The 20,171-nt window shown below is 42.2% G+C and overlaps 1 protein-coding gene across 1 annotated transcript in view; it reads left to right on the top strand.

Annotated features, from left to right (window-relative positions):
- TNFRSF21 (TNF receptor superfamily member 21) overlaps positions 1-20,171 on the top strand; it is a 68,928-nt gene that overhangs the window by 7,786 nt on the left and 40,971 nt on the right. Inside the window, exons 2-3 of the mRNA XM_048845675.2 lie at positions 11,326-11,980; positions 13,810-14,313. Of these exons, the coding sequence (XP_048701632.1) occupies positions 11,326-11,980; positions 13,810-14,313 (1,159 nt within the window). The remainder of the gene's footprint in view (positions 1-11,325; positions 11,981-13,809; positions 14,314-20,171) is intronic.

Here is a 20,171-nt window from a genome sequence, read left to right as displayed (position 1 = left end):
AGGCTTTTGTTAGTGATCCACGTTTGGGGCTACTTGACCCAGGGGTTCCAAAGAAACAGCCTCTAAAAATAACCAGCTTTTTTCCCCCCCCTTTACATGCTCATGAGCCTGTTGTCCCTTCTAAAGCTTACACTGAGCCTGTGCAGGCAGAGGTGTTAACAAGATTCTTAGCCCTCGGACGTATACACCAGCTGGATAGCTCAGGCCCAGCTGGTGTCTATCTGAATCTGTGTGTGCACGTGCCAGGATCTGGGAGGTCTGAGCCCCTCTTACTGTCCTAATATGAGCTGATTTGTGGGGGGCCTTGCCTTTCTGGGGGTGTCTGAGCCCTGCTTCCTGCCTCTGTGTGTACAGCAGTATCTGGGAGAGTCCTGCCCATCTATGGGGTGTGACCCCCTTCCCTGCCTCTTGAGTCATATTTTGTGGGGGGACGGCTTGTTTTTCCGGGGTCTGAGCCTCACTCCCCATCTTCCTCTGTGAGCTTGGTTCTGGGGTCCCTGCTGCTCCAGTGGTGTCCGAGCCTGCTACCTGTCCTGTGTGTCTGCCATGACCTGTGGGACCCTGCCCATCTTGGGGGTCTGAGCCCAATCCCTAGCCTCCCTCATGTGAACCAGGTTCTCAGTAGGGGGGTACTTGCCTTTCTGGGTCTGAGCCCCTCCATATGAAGCAGGATCTGGGGAAGTTGTGCCCCTCTGAGTGGGGAACTTGGAGCAGGCAGGTTTGATGCATGCACCAAGAACACATTGCTGACATTGGGGTGAAGAGCTGATATACTGCGCACACATCAGAAACTCTTCAGCTGTGGGAAGAGGGGCAGGGAACACTCACTGTCATGAACAGAGCAGTTCACACGTCTCGGAGCTGTTTCAGGCTGTGTTCATCTCCATCAGGTATTTTTTCAGCTGAGAACATCTCATGGAGATGAATGGGCCACTTAACACCTCTGAGCCTGCAACTTTGAAGGCTGAAACCTGCCTTGGGCAGAAATCTGAGAATGAACTGGAACCTTTTGGGGAAAAACCTGCCTCTCACCAACCCTACATGTTGCAGATATTTCAGAGCCTGACTTGTCCCCATTCAATTACAACAAAATGTACAGGAGGGGGAGGACCGGAGAGGAATCTCAGAGCAACCATATGGCCCACTGGAAAGGGATGAAAACCAGGAAATAGGGAGTTAAGGTGTAGGCCTGCACACCCCTAACTCTGCCCTCTTTGAGCACTGTCCCATATGCCCATAACACACACGCATACTCTGCCTTGTCACTAATGGACAGGTGCCACCTGCACATGACCTACATTCAAACACTGAACCTACTCCCCCGTCAGAATACGGTGCTTGTAAAACTTAACAACCACTTCATACCCTTTTACGACACCTTCACACGGCTTGCACATGGGACACCATCTAACCCTATACTTTCCCTACCCATTATTAAATCCACAGGCTAGTCTCGAATCCCACCTCACTATGAGATCACCTCATGTCACAGTCACAGCTCTTCCAAGCTGCCCCAACTAATTCCTCTACCATTCAATACAACTACACTTAACACAGTGAATGCAGCTGAAGTAGATACAGATAATTCCCAGTGGCTCTTGCAAGCTCCAGGGAGCTAGCGTTAAGGATGTAGGGGTGTTTACCTTAACTCTGTATTTCATGGTTTTCAGAAGTTTAAGTTTGTCTGAATTCGACATTCTGAAAGGACTTGCGCTGTCACTGAGTAACCTTAACTTTGCCTTAATAAAGTTTTTGGCCACTTTAATAGTCTGTTCTGATGTAGTTGACAGGGTCCAGATGTTAATGGCTTTAGATTAGGGTTGTCAAGCAATTGAAAAAATTAATTGCAATTAAGCATGCAATTAAAGAAATTAAGTACATGATTAATAATATACAATTTATTTAACTATTTTGGATGTTTTCTATATTTTCAAATATTGATTTCAATTATAACACAGAATAGAAAGTGTACAGTGCTCACTTTATATTTATTACAAATATTTGCATTGTAAAAAACAAGAGCTAGTATTTTTTCAGGTCCCCCATTACAAGTACTGTAGTGCAATCGCTTTATCATGAAAGTTGAACTTACAAATGTAGAAGTATGTACAAAACATAACTGCACTCAAAAACAAAACAGTGTAAAACTTTAGAGCTTAGAAGTCCACTCAATCCTATTTCTTGTTCAGCCAATTGCTCAGGCAAACAGGTTTGTTTACATTTGCAGGAGATAATGCTGCCTGCTTCTTGTTCACAATGTCACCTGGAAGTGAGAACAGTTGTTCTCATGGCACTGTTGTAGCCGGCATTGCAAGGTATTTTTTTTTTTTTTTAAACAAGCGTCATCGGCATGGAAGCATGGCCTTTGGAATGGTGGCAGATGCACGAAGGGGCCTACGAATGTTTAGCATATCTGGCACGTAAATACTTTGCAATTTCGGCTACAATGGTGCCATGAGAAAAACTGTTCTCACTATCTGGTGACATTGTGAACAACAAGCGGGCAGCATTATCTCCTGTAAATGTAAACAAACGTGTTTGCCTGAGCCATTGGCTGAACGAGAAGTAGGACTGATTGGACTTGTAGGCTCTAAAGTTTTGCATTGTTCTGTTTTTGAGTGCAGTTACGTAACACAAATTTCTACATTTGTAAGTTGCACTTTCACAATAAAGAGATTGCACTACAGTACATGTAGGAGGTGAATTGAAAATAGTTTCTTTTGTTTACCAATATTTGCACTGTAAAGATGATAAAAGTAATAATATAAAGTGAGTAGTGTATGCTTTTATTCTGTGTTGTAATTGAAATCAATATATTTGAAAATGTAGAAAAGCATCCAAAAATACTTAAACAATAGACTACCAATTGAAATTGATTAACAGTGCAATTAAAACTGCAATTAATTGTGATTGGTTTTTTTGAGTTAATCGCTTGAGTAACTGCAATTAATCAACATCCCTACTTTAGATACAATTTTTCATATGTAAGTGTCCTATTAGTCTCTTGTTTGTGTTCACACTGGATGATCTCTCCTGGTTTTTGAGGTGGCTCTAGGTTGAAATAAGAATACAAAAGTTACCTTTTAATGTTGAAACACAAAATAAAGCTTTAGGTAACCCAGGGCTTGTATTGTCCCTTAGCCTGGATGAGGTCAATTGAACATTGTATATTAGCATAGCATTTTCCTTGTGTTGGCATGACCTTGGGTGAGGTGTGGTACTCCACTTGTCCTGGACTTATTGTGCCATATCTCCCAATGTTTCCTTCCACTGGCCAAAGTGGGATGGGTCTTGCCCTGAGGATTGGGGCAGGGGTTGCAGAGAGAGAGCCCTCACCGCACTCACCCTGCAGTGGGGCTGGCTGGGCTTGGCTCCAGGTGCTTGTACCTGACCCCGGCACATGGGGTGGCATTTCAATTTGAGGGTGGAACGGCTGGGCCAAATCTCAGTGGTGCTGTGACCCTGTGTAGCAGGAGCCAGGTTGGGCTCAGCTCCCCACTTTAAGCACTGCAGATTAAAAAAATTGAATCAACTTGAGCTTATTCATTGCTGATGACCAAAATTTGTATTTGGCATCTGTGCAGTCTGACAACAACGAAAGAGATTCAATTCAAGTTGACTCAAACTCTTGTCCCTTTTTTAATCTGTCAGCAAATGGTGATTGGTTACAGTATATTAAAGGGACACTGTTAGACTAGAGGACCTTGTGATCCCTTCTAACTCTGATTCTACGATAATTCAAAGTTTCTGGAAATTGACTTTTAAAAATCCAATTTCTGATCTCTCCTGCTGAACTTGGTCTTGAGAACCTACTTCTAAAAACCCCCAAAAAACTTCTAGGGGTTTTTTCATCTCCCCTGTTTCTAAGGTACTTCCAACAAGGGAGAAGCTCACTGTACAGCACGGAGAGTGTGAAACTGACTATATGCAAAAGCGCTGTCAAATGCACAAAGTAAAACCAAAGAGACTTGTTAATATTCCTGTAGGAGGCACAGCATCTTCAGATAAACATTGACAGGGTCCCTCCTTAAAACGGGAATTGTAGCCTTAACTAAAGCAATACAAATATTAGTGTTAGAGATTTTATAAACCTGCTGTCCTGAGACTGAGCTGAAAATCTGGTAAACCTAAAGTGCCTCTAACACTGGGGTAAAAACTATAGGAAGCATTTGATTTTTTTATTTTATTTAATTTTTTTTCCTTTTTAAACACATCTGCTTGGAACATGATTGTGCTTTTAGCATCCCTCCTGACATGGATACTTACAATCTTTAGGGTCAGTTCTGCAAACCTGCCATTTGCGATCTTCCCCCACCCCCCATTCTTTGTGGTGGCAATTAAACGGGGGGAGATTGGAGATGTTCTGTCATGCTGCCTGGTATGGAACACAGCTAAGAGAGCCAATCTCATGTCAGACTGCCAAAATGTAGAGCATGTACCCCCAAACTTGTGGTACATTCTATCGTAAGATTTCACCAAGCCAATAACAAATGTGTGCTTCAAAAACACTGTACTAGTTATTATGAAGCTACAGACAGCCCCTCTTCAGGCCCTCTAGCCTCTTATGTACTGCCCAGACAAACCAGACTTCTGTGATAATGATTATTAAAACCAAGAATCACATATATTTGGTTCTTCCAGCTCCAAAGAACCAGACACACTTCCCAGATCAAAATATACTTCAGATCTTATCCAAAAACCATGCAGGTAGCCAGACCTTTAACAGGAAAACAGTTAAGAGGTTAAAATGAATCCTATACATTACAGTTGATTTCAGAATTTGTAGATCAGGATAATAACAGTGATGTTAAATCTTCCAGTTTGTAATAAGTCTCTCTGGTTCATCCAAAAGGTTAGAGTCTGAGTCCAAATGGCAACTTAGATGTCGAATTTTCCATGGATCTTTCAGAGCGTCCAAGTAATTACTTGGAGCTCTCCATCCAAGGGCTCAAACTTTCCCTGTTAAAGTTCAGCAGACCAGAGATGGCAAGATCAAGCCCAAGGTTTTTCTTTTATACTGTTTTGAGCACGGCATGTGTCCAGATTCCTCATTGTTGAGTCCGCAAGGACCCACCCTTTGAAGTTAACATTCTATTTCCTGTGCATACAAAGATAATCCAGCTGCACTGATTGCAAAAGGCAGTTGCTGATCATTCATAACAGAAAAGGAGTACTTGTGGCACCTTAGAGACTAACCAATTTATTTGAGCATGAGCTTTCGTGAGCTACAGCTCACTTCATCACCCGTTGTTTCATGTTCTTCATATAAATCTCCCCACTGTATTTTCCACTGAAACATCTGATGAAGTGAGCTGTAGCTCACGAAAGCTTATGCTCAAATAAATTGGTTAGTCTCTAAGGTGCCACAAGTACTCCTTTTCTTTTTGCGAATACAGACTAACACGGCTGTTCCTCTGAAACCATTCATAACAGGGATAGAAAAGCTGAAGACAATATAGGTAATATTCATTAGATTCATGCAGTATATATACATCTTTGATTTTAAGATTAATAGAGCTACAGGATATAGACAGGTTTCAGAGTAGCAGCTGTGTTAGTCTGTATTCGCAAAAAGAAAAGGACTTGTGGCACCTTAGAGACTAACCAATTTATTTGAGCATAAGCTTTCGTGAGCTACAACTCACTTCATCAGATGCATTCAGTGGAAAATACAGTGGGGAGATTTATATGAAGAACATGAAACAACGGGTGTTACCATACACACTATAATAAGAGTGATCGCTTAAGGTGAGCTATTACCAGCAGGAGGGCGGGGAGGGGGGAGAAAACCTTTTGTAGTGATAATCAAGGTGGGCCATTTCCAGCAGTTGACAAGGGGAAATAGTTTTACTTTGTGTAATGACCCATCCACTCCCAGTCTCTATTCAAGCCTAAGTTAATTGTATCCAGTTTGCAAATTAATTCCAATTCAGCAGTCTTTCCTTGAAGACAGACACAAACCTATGCACAGCCCCTTCCTTGATCTCTTAGGTCTAGCTCTTTTAACATCTCTTTGATGCCCACACACATGTGAATTGTCCTGACTGAGAGGCATTGCAATTGGATTGTAATGTGCCTTTAAGGGTCACACAAAGGTTATTGGTCCTGCTGATTTTAACCTGTGGTGGTTTGCTTGCCCCACACCTATGATGCGGTTGGGTGTTAATGGGATCAGGTGGGCTCTCACTGTCTGCTGATGTGATGAAATCCTGTATAGTTAAAACCACAAGCAGTCACAAAATGGCTCTGAGCCAATTCTGCCCTGTTGCTGCCCCAGTGTAACTCCTACTGGAGTTAAATTATCTGAGTCCTTTATAGAAAATTACCACAGTTAGGAGAAAATGGTAGAAATTTAGTGATCCAAATGGGTTAGAAAACAGAACATGTCCCCCTGTATGTAGCTCTGTAGTTAATTGTGAGGGGTTACGTGAAATACATTTTAACTAGGTCATTTATTTGTATGCTCATGAAATCAGAGGTGTGGGCCAGCAGTGGCCTGCAGCTGCCTCATGTTCTAATACAGGTGTGGATGTGCAGTCCAAGTAAACTATAAAGCACAGAATTCCATGTTCTACCTTGATCTGAGCAGCCTTCTGCAATCCACTGGTTCCCCCTCATGTGATCAGTGGAATGCACATGTATTCTGCTACAGTTCAATGAGAATTGGTTCCCTGGAGTCCTGGCGAATTGCTAACATGGCTCTGGGTTGAGAGAGTCTGAGAAACTCTTAACTAGGTTTTTATCCCTTTAAAACCCCTGTATTCAGTCTCTTCTATCTATCACTCTTTTGTTGAGTGTTATCTTTCAAGACCATTTATAAACCAGTATTTTGAAACATTTCTGTCATCTCTGTTCCTACTATTCAGGGTGTAAAGGACTTGTATGTTTTACCTCCGTCATGCCCTCAAAACCCCTATCATTTTAGTTGACAGCTATGTATCTTCACCACCTCCAAGAAATCCACTGAGCCTCTCCATGTGCCACCTTTCCTTCCGCGCCCCCCACCCCCATTCTGCCCTCTCCTCCTGCACAGCAAAGTTGTGTGAGATGTAGAAATCCCTTGACACCACCTGCAGCTGGGACCTATGCTCTCTGGTCCCTCTCTTAAAGTAACAGCATGTCTTGCAGCACTCTGAAATCTTCAGCCCCTCTCCCTCCTGGCAAAACTGCAGCCCCTCTGCTTCTCTCTCTCTCCAGGGAAGAAGTCTGGCTCCCTGGCATCACTTGCCTGCCCCCAAACTCTTCCCTGGATGAGCTAGGTTTCAAACCCTATTAGTAAATACATAATCTGAAAGAGCTAAGCAACCCTTTTTCCTCCTGCTGGAGCCAGAGGGGCAGCAAACCAAAGGCAGATCAATATTGGTTGGACCAGTTGAGCTGTGCGGAGGAGGTGTTCCTTCGCCAACAGATAAAACCCTTTGTAGGCTGCATTTATAGTCTCCGTAGTGTAGACATACCCTTAGGGCTTGCCTGAAACCGTGCCAGTGTAGTGCTCCAGCGTAGACGCTTGTACAGCAAGGGAGGGTTTTTTCCGTCTTGCTCGTTAATTCACCCCCTCAAGAGGTAATAGTTAGATCAACAGAGGAATTCTTCTGTTGACCTAGTGGTATTTATACCAGGGCTTAGGTCGGCTTAAGTACATCTTTTGGGGTGTGAGGTTTTTCACACTCCTGAGCTACGTAGCTAGGTTGGCCCAAGTATGGAGTTTCCCTATCTGTAGCAAGAGACTTTTTTTATTTCTGTACTGGGGAGTGGGAGAAACCTTTTATGCAACGCTTTATTTACTGTCAGAACCATTATTTGATGTACAATAATTGGCATGTCAGCTGAAGCATCCTTGTCAACTTCTGAACACAAGTAATTGCTCCTTTTATAAAATATTATGTGTTTTGTACAAATCCTTGGCCATAAATTATTGAGCTGGGGAAATGTAAATGTGCTAGACTGAGCATACGTTTCCAGGAAGTTGGAGACTGCACCAAAAACGATGCAGTGTAATTTGCTGTTCCATTGGTATCCTTTTTGCAGAGTCATGTTTGTTGGGTTTTTAAGTATTCTCATTGGCTGATATCCTGGAATAGGTAGCAGAGCAAGTAACAATATAGTACAGCAAAGTGATGCATTTCCCCAGCTGTTAGATTAAAATACATAGGTTTTATTGGTCTTGATCCCAGTAGTCCTTTCAGTATTTAATTAAATCTTCACTAGTGTAATAACTGAACTCCCAAAGTTGATTTCTGATGCAGACCCCTGGAGGGGGTTTTCAATCTGTGGTCCACAAACCCCTGGAGGTCTGCAGACTATGTCTAAAGGTCCACAAAAGGTGGTTGTTACCATAAAACAGTGACTTTCAAACTGTGGTCTGTTGACCCATGGAGGTCTGCAAACTATTGCAAAGATTTCCAAAGAGGTCCACACCTCCATTTGAAATTTTTTAGGGGTCAGCAATTTGAAAAAGGTTGAAAACCACTATTCTAAAGTAATTTTGACTTAGGTTTATTTATCAAACTTCTCCATTTTGTAACTATTTGAAAGTTGTCCTCTAGAACTCTGCACATGTTGCATGATGGGCTGTGGTGTTGCAACAGCCTTCCCCATAAGAACGGCCGTACTGGGTCAGACCAAAGGTCTGTCCAGCCCAGTATCCTGTCTACTGTCAGTGGCCGGTGCCAGGTGCCCCAGAGGGAGTGAACCTAACAGGTAATGATCTAGTGATCTCTCTCCTGCCATCCATCTCCACCCTCTGACAAACAGAGGCTAGGGACACCATTCCTTACCCATCCTGGCTAATAGCCATTAATGGATTTAACCTCCATGAATTTATTCAGTTCTCTTTTAAACTTTGTTATAGTCCTAGCCTAGCCTTACCTCCTCAAGCAAGGAGTTCCACAGGTTGACTGTGTGCTGAGTGAAGAACTTCCTTTCATTTGGCTTAAACTGCTACCTGTTAATTTCATTTGGTGGCCCCTAGTTCTTATATTATGGGAACAAGTAAATAATTTTTCCTTATTCACTTTCTCTACACCGATCATGTCTTTGCATCAGAATGCATCCGATGAAGTGAGCTGTAGCTCACAATAACTTATGCTCAAATAAATTTGTTAGTCTCCAAGGTGCCACAAGTACTCCTTTTCTTTTTCTTTTGATAGCCTCTCTAATCTTCCTTAGCATTTAATCATCACTATCACTGTCCTGGTGAGGTGGTGAATAATAGATCCCTACTGTGTTGTTCTTATTAGAGCATAGAATTACTATCCATAGAGATTCTATGGAACATGTGGATTCATTTTAAGATTTTTATTTCATTTTATTCTACGTTTTCTTTCACATATAGTGCCACTCTCTTCCCCCCGCACGACCTGTTATGTCCTTCCGATATATTTTGTACCCCAGAATGATTGTGTCCCATTGATTGTCCTCACTCCACCAGGTTTCTGTGATGCCTATTATATCAATATCCTCCTTTAACACAAGGCACTCTAGTTCACCCATCTTATTATTTAGACTTCTAGCATTTGTGTACAAGCAGTTTAAAAACTTGTCACTGTTTTTGTCTGCCCTTTTCTGATGTCACATTGTTTGTGAATGTTTTCTCGTCTGATGTGCCCCATACTTTGTCCTCTTTCATCCCTTCCTCCTGACTAAAACCTAGAGAATCTCTATCAATTGACTCTCCTCTAAGAGAAGTCTGTGTCCGATCCACGTGCGCCTCTGCAGCAATCTGCTTTCCCCCATCTCTTAGTTTAAAAACTGCTCTGCAACCTTTTTAATGTTAAGTGCCAGCAGTCTGGATCCACTTTGGTTTAGGTGGAGCCCACTGACATTCTTTCAGTTCTAATCGGATTTTTTTATTCCATTGGAACCTTTTATGTGAAATCTATAGGAGACTTGGTACACTCGCCTGCACTTGAAGAGTGAAAGCTGGGGTAGCGAAATAGGGGTGGGTAGAGGAGGAAATCCTGGACACAACGTGAAATAGCTATTGAAGAATGATTCACAATCCCAGTTTAGCCAGAATCAAATCCTAGTTTGCTGCATGGCAGGTCAGTGCTTTAAAAACTTGGATGTCAGCCAAAAGAACTGGGATGAGGAATTGAACCTATGTCCCATATACAGTAGAACTGGATTACCACGAGACATAGGATGTGAATAACGAAATAAGACACAACATTCCTCCTCCAAAAAACCAAACAAAAACCCAAAACAGATAAAAATTTCATCTTAACAGTGCATTTGAGACAGTCTGAAAGTCAATATCTTAATGAAATGCCTCTAACATAGTAGATTATGGGGCTAAAACACTAATATGATGGCATATGTAAACAAAACCTTATCTAGCATGAGTCTTATTCTATAGAGTGAAAAACCTAATAACATCCAGTTATAAAACACTTTAGTGTGGAGTTCTGCCTGTCTTGCATATGAATGAATGTACATCTCTCGCCCAACTGCTGATCAGTTTGTAAACATCTCCATCCCTATGTTTGCGGCCCACCTATATCGTAACACAATTTCCTCAGCGTCTGCTATGGTCCCCAAGTAGAGAGGCGTTCAGGTTGTTTGAAACTAAAGTTATAGCTATACTTCACAGCCTACACCTGCATGTCTATGTCAGCAGAGCTATGTCAACATCATCCTGTAGAGCGTAGACACAGTGCATGCTGACAGAAGAATTTTCCTGTCAGTGTAGGAACGACACCCCCACCCCAATTTTGCTGTGTTGATGGAATCTCTTTTCTGTCGAGCTAGCTGTGTCTGCGACCTAACGGAAGTGTAGACCAAGCCTTAGTTGAAACTCTTACCTTAAAATGTAAAACGACTGTGGATTCCCCTGTCCTGAGTCTTACGTGCATATTTTTGAAATTGAGGGTGTTTAAAAACAAGTTGCAGGCCATCTAGCCTTAATTAGGTTGTAATCCCTTCAAGGACAGGAAGTAGTGCTTACACTGTGCTGTTCAGACAGACTAAACGTAAGGTGCTATAAGCATCAAAATGACGGTATAGTCCATTCCTTGTTGTATCCAGACACCGGCTAAATCCTATACATCTCCAAAATCCATTCTCTCCTCTGCATCCCCTTCTGCTAAATCCCTAGCCACACTGGCCACTTCTCCCCCGAATCCTAGAACTTTATCCTGGCCCCCCACCTCTCCAGTCATGTTGTTGGTGACATCTGGGCTGTTCTCAGTACTGTACAAGAAGCAGGAAGTTACCTTGGATGACTCTCCAATGTTAACCAAATACTGATTGGTGAAGGGATAGATCTGATATAGGGCTCGCTGTTACTTTTTATTTATTGATACCTTGCATATTTCTCTCTTTCAGGTACTTGTGTTTCTTGGCACCACTAGTGCTCAGTCCAAGCTGACTTCTGAACAGAATGCCATAAGCCTCTCCTCTGGCAAATATCACCACCTAGACCGTGCCACTAACAAAGAGCTGGTCTGTGACAAATGTCCAGCAGGAACCTATGTGTCTAAGCACTGTACAAAGACAACCTTAAGAGAGTGTAGCCCTTGTGCAGATGGGACCTTTACTAAGCATGAGAATGGTATAGAGAGATGCCATGTCTGTCAAAAACCTTGCGAACTGCCAATGGTTGAGAAAACGCACTGCACTGCCTTGACTGACCGCGAGTGCACTTGCCCATCTGGAACCTTTCAGTTTAATGATACCTGCGTCCTTTATTCAGTCTGCCCTGTTGGCTGGGGTGTGCGAAAGAAAGGAACGGAGACTGAAGATGTTAGATGTAAACCATGTCCTCGGGGTACCTTTTCTGATGTGCCTTCCAGTGTGATGAGATGCAAAACATACACTAACTGCTTGGGGAAGAATATGGTGGTAATAAAGACAGGAACTAAGGAAAGCGATCACATCTGTGGGTTCTCATCATCTCTTCCTAACACAGTTATGTCTTCACTGAGCCCAGAAGAGGATGATGTAAACTATGAAGTTCCGTCTACCACTTATCTTCCTGAAGGTAGATTTTTCCCACTAAAAAGATAACAGGTTTTAGAATTTTAAATTACAGCTATGTTGCTGCAGTGAAGCAAGAATCCAGCTATTCAGTTGGGACCAAGTTGCAGAACTCTAGGCTCCTTGATGCTGTTAAAAGGGCACTTGCTCTTGCACCATTGATGGGCTCAAACGGCGCTGCTGCTCTCTAAGGCTGTAACGCAGTTTGGGAACACACTTAAAAAGTAGTTCACTCCCATCTGAGCTAAGCCAACATACTAGAACAGGGAGGACCTTGTTCCAACAGTGGTTTCTGCAGGAGAGATGGAAGCTTGAAACGGTTTCTAGGTAGTTACAATTTCCTTTCCAGTAGTATTTTTATATGTACCATGGTGACCTACCTTAAGATGAGCTGTTTGGGCATTTCTATTAAGTCTGGAGTGAAACCTCCTTATGTTAAATCTTATTTTTTTTATATTTAAGGTTTCCACAAGCCATTGCTGGTGGGGAAAATGTACATTTTATATCTAACTCTATTTGCTTTAACATGATCAAAAATACAAAATGTTCCCAGTCTCTGTCAAATAGTTTTCATTTTGACTATATACAAAATAATTCCTCAATAACTTAGCAGAGTAAAGCTGAGCAATATACAAAAAACCTAAACTCGTAGTGCATTTAGCTGAGACTTTTCAGAAGTGATTTCAGAAGGTGTCAGTGGTTGGAGTGCTCAGTTTGGGGTGCCTTAAAGGGATCTGATATTTAGAGGGTAGATGCTCAGTGTTGCCTGAAAACTAGGCCTCATTAACAGGTCTGAAATTGGGCATTCTCATATTGAGGCATCCCAAATTTCTAGTCACCCTCAAACCTCCTCCATTATGTTTAAATTTTCTCTCCGCTTGAATCCTTAATAGTTACTAAGGTTTTAATTTGTAGCTCTCAAATGTGGACAAGATTCATATGCAGTTTACAGCCAAACTGAGGCAGAGGTTAAATGGCTACAAAAAGTTACAGCCAGTCACTGGTAGGACTGGGAATAGAAACAGTCTCAGGAATACTAGCCTTGTGAGTACTCGACTAGGCTACAGTCCCTGCTATGCTATTCTTTGCTCTTCTTTTACAAGGCTTTTAATTCATAAGATTGACTAAAACTTGAGGGCTGTCACTAATGCATAAATGTATTCATGAAATAAAAATAACTCCGAGATGGGTAAAGAAAATACACCTTAAAGGAACGCCTTCAATTTAAAAGTCCTACTTTGTGGACAAGGAACCTCAAGCCTCTCCTAAGAACAACTAGGCTCCTGAAATGGATAATTTTCTTGCAGCTACTTACGTTGTTTTATGTTCTGCATTTCTCTTACCAAAATCTGTTCAGTCGGTTTCAATTTAATTTTAACTACTGCAATATTTGAGTTACAAACGTTATGGGAGAATGTGTTTGTGGGTTAGAAGCTTTCCTGTTGACCTTAAGCTCTGTAAAAGCTGCGTGGTTTCCTTTTTTAAAAAGTCTAAAATTAAGGCTGAATATAAATTGACAACATCCCTCTAATCACCCAGCAGTCTTTAATGAGGAGTTGCCACAAATCCAGTGTCTAACAAGTAAGCCAAAGTAATTAGAGATAAGGTGAGCAGACTGGTGTGTAAGACACAAACTTTGTGGTGTTCTTATTTCTTATGTAGTTAAAACTGAACCTCGATGTCCTAGACAAGTAGAAGCCCATCAAAGTCTGTGTGTTTGGAACTTAACAGGAAGCATGCTATGACTATTCCAAATGTGGGGTCTTTGTGTGGCTTAAGATTTAAAAAAATAAACCAACTCCCCCCCGTCCTCAATTTCTCTCTTGTTCACAGGTGTCAACACTTCAGTTTCCAGCTTTGCTGCCTCTCATAGACCAAATGTGTACAACGGCACAGTCGACCCAGCAGACATTTACAATGAAACCTCAGATAATGAGACGGATGGTGTCAACGTGACCATCTCAAACTCCAGGGCTACCAATCACCAGCAAAATTATTACCACAAACACAGCCAGTCAGTTCTGAAACTGCAGCCAGCATTGGAGATGACGAGCGGTGAAAAATCGAGCATCCCCTTCGTGCCCCCCAAGAGAGGACTGCCACGCCAGAACGCCCACAAGCATTTTGATATCAATGAACACTTACCGTGGATGATCGTCCTGTTTCTGCTGCTAGTTCTCGTGGTTATAGTTGTGTGTAGTGTTCGGAAAAGCTCACGAACTCTGAAGAAGGGTCCTCGGCAAGATCCCAGTGCCATTGTGGAAAAGGCTGCTCTGAAAAAATCCGTTACTCCAACCCAGAACAGAGAGAAGTGGATCTACTACTGCAATGGGCATGGTGAGTAATAGCAACCGAGAAATTAACTGCAGGTTATACAGGGAATAGTGTCCCTTGCTTTCTCCATTAATTACCTGCAGAACTCCTCAAGGCCTCTTCCATGTTAAAAACGTTGGTTGCAGATGCCATTGATCTGCAACCATCACATTTAGTAAGTCAGTCATAAGTTTCTACTCTACTGTGTCCATCAACAGCAAGCCAAATCTTCACCCACATTCCTGATCCTCACTAAATATTCTTCCTTAGGTTACACATTTCCCTCCAGCTTCTTCCCACTCTGTCTTCTTCCCTTCCATTTTCTCCACTCGCTCTTCTGTTTCTCCAGAAATGGAGGTAGAGGAAATGTCTTCTGTGTCGCCCATCCTTTGACCGCTTCTGAGTATGGCTTCCTGACTTGCTTTGCAGAAGCAGCTGCCTCCTTCTCCAACTCAGCTGGTATGGCATTGAAGTCTGGAGAGGTTTCCCAAATTATTTGGCTGCCTAAACCATGGTGATAGATCAAGACAGGCAGCAAAATCCCTCATGCTCCTCTCACCTCCCCTTTCTCTGTATATGGGGGGAGAAGGAATATAGGATCTCGAAGGCAGCGAAGTAGCCTCCTAGGCTATGAGCTACAGACAGCTACTGCCCTGCCTTTGAGACCCTATATTTAGAGCCCTGCACAGTTTCAAAATTTGTATCTGCATCCGATCCGTGGATATGCAGGGCTCCACTTGTATGCTTCTATTCCGATACTAGAAGTCTAAATACTAAGATGAGTGAACTTGAGTACCAGGTATTAAATGAAGATATTGATATAACAGGCATCACAGAAACATGGTGGAATGAGCTGGGGAGGGCCCAAGCATGCTGGGAGGGAAGAGGGGGTCTCTAGCTCACTCAGCCCCTGTTCCCTTCAGGTCCAGTTAAATACGGCCACCCTCATGTTACTTCAAATCAGACTACTAAATGGCTGATAGAGGGGAAGGGAGCAGATACATTCTTTATTTGCAACACCATCACTCTATTCATAAATTTTGCCTGTGTTAAATGCCCCATCACTTTTGATCTTCTGCTGTGTCTGGGAAGAAGCATCAGTTATTCTACTAAGGGCCTGGTAAAAGAGAAGGTTAATGATGATACTATAGATTATCAAGTCTCAGCTGGACCAGGACTGAAAAATATTTTTTCCAAGTTCACATAACCAATCCTTTCCACGTATCAGATTTGGATGTCTGACTAGATTTTTTTTTTTTTTTTGGATCCAGTATAAGGTTTTTCTAAAACTAACTTGTGATTATGTCTGTCCCTCAATGGTCAGCTGCTGATCTGCCATTAAAACACAAGAGGCTGAAAAGTAGCCTCCTGTCTCTCCTTATTTTATTTGGTATTTCAAGAGTAACAGGTGCATCCCATACTGAATCTTGTAGGGAAGCACAGACAGCATTTTGGGAGGAGTGCATGAGGGTGCGGCCCAAGTGGCAATGATAAATGCCTTCCCTGGCACCTCAGGCTAGAGGTATGGGTCTTCCATTTCTTGTAAACAGCACTGAATGGCAGAAGAATGAGGCAGCAAGTTTTTGTTGTTGTTTTCAGCCTCAAGATGGGTGTGACAGTAGGTCACTGCACCTCAAGGTTAGCTAAGGTTAAAGTCTGTCTGGATAACCATTGCTTTTCACTAGTTTATAAACCTAGGTTGTCCCAGACAATAAGATTGTTTGAATAGTCTGAATTGTATTGAGCATTGTGGTGGTCCAAGTTTTGTGTGGCTTTGTTGTGTTTTATACAAAGCTACAGTTTTGCTTTGTAAAATTCAGTGCAGAACTTGACATTTGCAAGATCTGGACCACGCAAGATATGCATCACTTCTCTATTTTTGTTGAGGGCTTTGCAAGCTATGCTGTTTTTGGAGTGGTGGATGATGCAGATTGATGTACTTGCAAAGATTAAAGGAATATGGTGGGGGAAAAAGTAAAAATCAATATCTAGACTGCACCAAGAGAGTCTAGGTACTGTATGCACAGTCTTTAGCTGCAGATCTTAAAACCAGTTATATGAAGTTAAATCCAGTTCTCTGCACAAGGGAAGAAAGATTGCCTTCTGATTATGGAACAAGACATAGGAGCCCAGGGTTCTGTTTTCTGTCTGATCTTGGGCCAACTGCTTAATCATGCCTCAGTTTCTTTAATTATAGCGCTTCCCCACCTCACAGGAGTATTGAGACTTTGGTGCTATGGAGAAACTGCCATAGTAGGTTCTATAAATAAGGATAAATTAGATCTGCAACACTCCAACTCAGGGGCTTCATTAAAATGGTAAGAAAAGAGTTGTATAAGATTCAGTAGCTTTGTAAGCAGCTGTCTTTTTTTTTTTTTTTTTTTTAAATCCTTTAATCCAATTACTACAGGGTGCTTTTTCCAGCACTTAGACAATGAAGTGTTCTTTAAAGTCTTTATCCTTACAGTCCTTTCAGAGTAAAGTATTCTCCATTTTACAGATACATAAAGGCAGGCAGATGGTTCTGTTTGCCCAAGGCCAGGCAGATGGTTCGTATCAGAGCGAGGCCTAGAAAGAACTGTGCTATTCCTGGATCCCGGTTCTGTGCTCAGATCATTAGATCAGTGTTTCCCAAACTTTTTACTAAGGTGACGCTCCAACTGCATTTTTTTTTTTTTTTGCAACCCACAATTATATGTATGCTCCTTCCACCCCGGCATCGCAACCCTAATCCTGGTCCAGTGCTGAGGGAAGGCCAGTGGAGGGAAGGGATTGGAAAGTTCATCACTGTACTGGCTTGACAGTGCTTTGGCGTACAATCTGTTGCCCATGTAAGCAGGCTGGAAAGGGATCAGATCTGAGTAAGTGCCATTTCTCCATAGTTGCCTAGTCAGATCACACCTGTACTTTAAACTTTCCCTTCTGTATCACTCTTCAAAGTGTTGACAAATATAACTACTATTGGCAGTGCATGTCAACGTGCCTAATTAAAAGTGCACTTTGCACGGGGATTCTTATACCATTGTAGATTTGTCATTGGCTTTTAAAAGTCAAATATTCTGAACTAGGTAAAATCAGGCCATATTATGCCTTTTTTGCCATCAAAGTAAAATTGCTTTTACTTTGTATTCTTCAAAATACACTCTTCTTCCTGAGTCTAAAAGTATTCTGTGAAGGGGGAAATGATTCCTATCCCTTAGACTTTTAGGACCCGGGCTTAACAGAGAGGCAGCAAGTACATAAACTCAATCCAGCAATGGATTTTGCTGTATACATCCCCACAGGCTTGTGGTGCCTTATCAGGATGACAAAGGTACAGGCCCTGCCTGGAGGAGATTAGTCCAGGTACAAATATAAAATTCAGGTAACAGTATATTAAGAGGACTAAATAGGTTGCCATTGGAAACAGTAGTATGAATAGTTAGCATCTTAGCTGTAAACATTAGTTATTCATACTAATGCTTTGGCTTCAAGTGACACTTGTCACTGAGCTTACCCAACAGGTTGGTCATCTGAATTAATAGAATTATAAGGCTCAATTCTGGCTGTTGACTCAGTCATACTGACTTCTGTGGCTACTTATGTGAATAAGTGGGATTTGGCCACTGGACAAGTGCCGGTGCACATACTTATAGCTGTAATCTTTTCTTGCAGTTACAGTTAGGTTTTTTGTTTGTTTTGTTGGTGGGGTGCTATTAAAGGGACCCAATGAATCACAAACTATGTCGGGGAGTGTCTGGATTTTTTCAAGTGACCTGATGGTCTCGTGTACAACAGCAAGGTTATTCTCTTCAGAGAGCTGCTGACGGACAGTTTGGAGCACCTCACTAAAAGGCATAGACACACATGGCAAAATATAGCACTTGAAGTTACGTCTGTGAAGGAACAGCCCTTTGTGGATACATGTAAATCTCAATGTGTCTCTGGCAGGCAGTGTCTGAGAACAGGGATTAATGTCCATCTACCTGCCAAAATAGACGAGAGAAACGGAGAGCTGCTTTGAAAGTACTTGCTACTCTGGCAATTGAAACTTAATGATCTGCAGATGTCTCTCTGGTCTGCTAAGCTTGGTCTGCCTTTCTTTAAACTAGATGAGTAATGAAATCATAGCTCTATGAAATCCCAGGTTCTCTTCATTCTGGTTCTCCTACTTCTGCTTTAGCTGAAGTGTCCCTTGACTTGTCCTGTAAAATTTTTCATTTCCTGCTTGGACAGTATTGCCTGGCTTGGGGTGATTGAAAGTACTTTCAACCTTGCACTAGTGATGCAGGAACTGTACTCTTGTTTCCATTTTAAGAAATTGGACTCTGCCTATTTATAGAGGCACCTCCTTCAGCTGTAAATGCTATGCATCAAGAGAACGTTCCTCAGTCTTCAGCTGACCCTAGGGATGTGTCTGTACAGCCGTTGAGAGCGTGTTCCCCCAGCCGGGGTGGTAGACAGACACAGTAGCTTGGTGTGAGCTAGCATGCTAAAGATAGCAGTGTGTATGTTGCTGCACAGGCTAGCTGCCCAAGTACATGTCTGCCAAACCCTTCCCCCTGTCATTTGGCTGGCTAACCTATACTGTAACATCCACACTGCTATTTCTAGCATGGTAGTTTAGGCATGTGTCTACCTGGGTTGGGAGGCACGCTCCCATCAGCGGGGTAGACATACTGTAGGTGTCTGGCATCTCCGCAGTTATATGGCAAGCAATACAGCCTCTTGTCTCCTGGATAAACTTACACCACTTGCTAGCAGTTGTCCCTTACTCTGTTGCCTGGACTCATTTCCTTAATTAACCCTACACTATAGTCTAAACCCAGAGCCCTCAGATCTTACCAGTTGTGTGCCAGATACAGTGGTCAATTGCTCTGCTTTTATTATGCTTTCGTCCCCAGGACTGTTAAAATTGCAGTCTCTTCAGGGCAGGGAAGAAGTCAGTTCAGTGCCATAGGGGTGTGTGTTTTTGTGTGAATACTCTTGTACACATTTTACCAGTAAGCATCCTACATCAACAGGGTTGACTTTGAAAAGGTGAGTTTGAAATAGTGGACTACATTTAATGTTGAGACGAGGAAAGCAAAGGGTCCTCTTTCCTTAAAAGTCTTGCATCTTCTACCCTGTGCCCCAAGTTACATTAAGGTTTCTAGCAGCCTGCTAGCTTACTGAAGAAGGAATAGTGAGATAGAACTTGCAAACACAGAAACAGGCAAGTATCAGTGCAGCTGCATTGTTGACCTTAAAACTCTTCTGTTGCCTCTGTTGCATTAGGGCATGCATTTTTGCATTATTTGCTAACTTTCCATACAGACTCTACACTAAATCCACCTTTACATGAATGGTTGAATAGTATTATAACTATAGATGGAATTGCCCTTTGAAAGTATAGCTGTAGTTTACAAAATGGCAGTCTCCTTTCCTTCCTTAGTGGACTAAATAGTTGGATATGTAACCTCCTTCCAAACTGGTTCCTTAATGGTGTTGTTTATGTATATTTTAGGGCAATCCCGAATTCAGGAGCACAGTATCTAGTTAAATTGGATGTGTATGGGCTGTATTTAAAGGTGGGGAGGGATCTTTTCTTAAATGTAAATTTACTGAATACCACATCCATACTGTTAAGCTTTCATTTGCCATGTTCATTGCTTGAATTGCATAGCCTCTAAATGCTGAAGGGAACATACAGGAGTTGCTTCTCTTAGATTTCCTCTGGGATTCAGACTTGGAAAGTGCAAACAGAAGAAAAAAGTTGGCAGTTTTCTTTGAAGCAAGATTAAACATAATCAGGAAGACATGGAATCCTTGTTCTCAAGCACTGTTATATTGGCATGTCTCAAAACTGGTTCTTAGTTACTTAGCAGGTCCTGCTGTGCAACCCATCTGTCTGTATTGCAGTA

This window comes from Caretta caretta, chromosome 3 (assembly GCF_965140235.1).
Source record: "Caretta caretta isolate rCarCar2 chromosome 3, rCarCar1.hap1, whole genome shotgun sequence".
Taxonomy (NCBI): domain Eukaryota; kingdom Metazoa; phylum Chordata; order Testudines; family Cheloniidae; genus Caretta; species Caretta caretta.
Note: the sequence above shows the minus strand (reverse complement) of the source record. Positions and strands in the feature narration are given on the sequence as shown.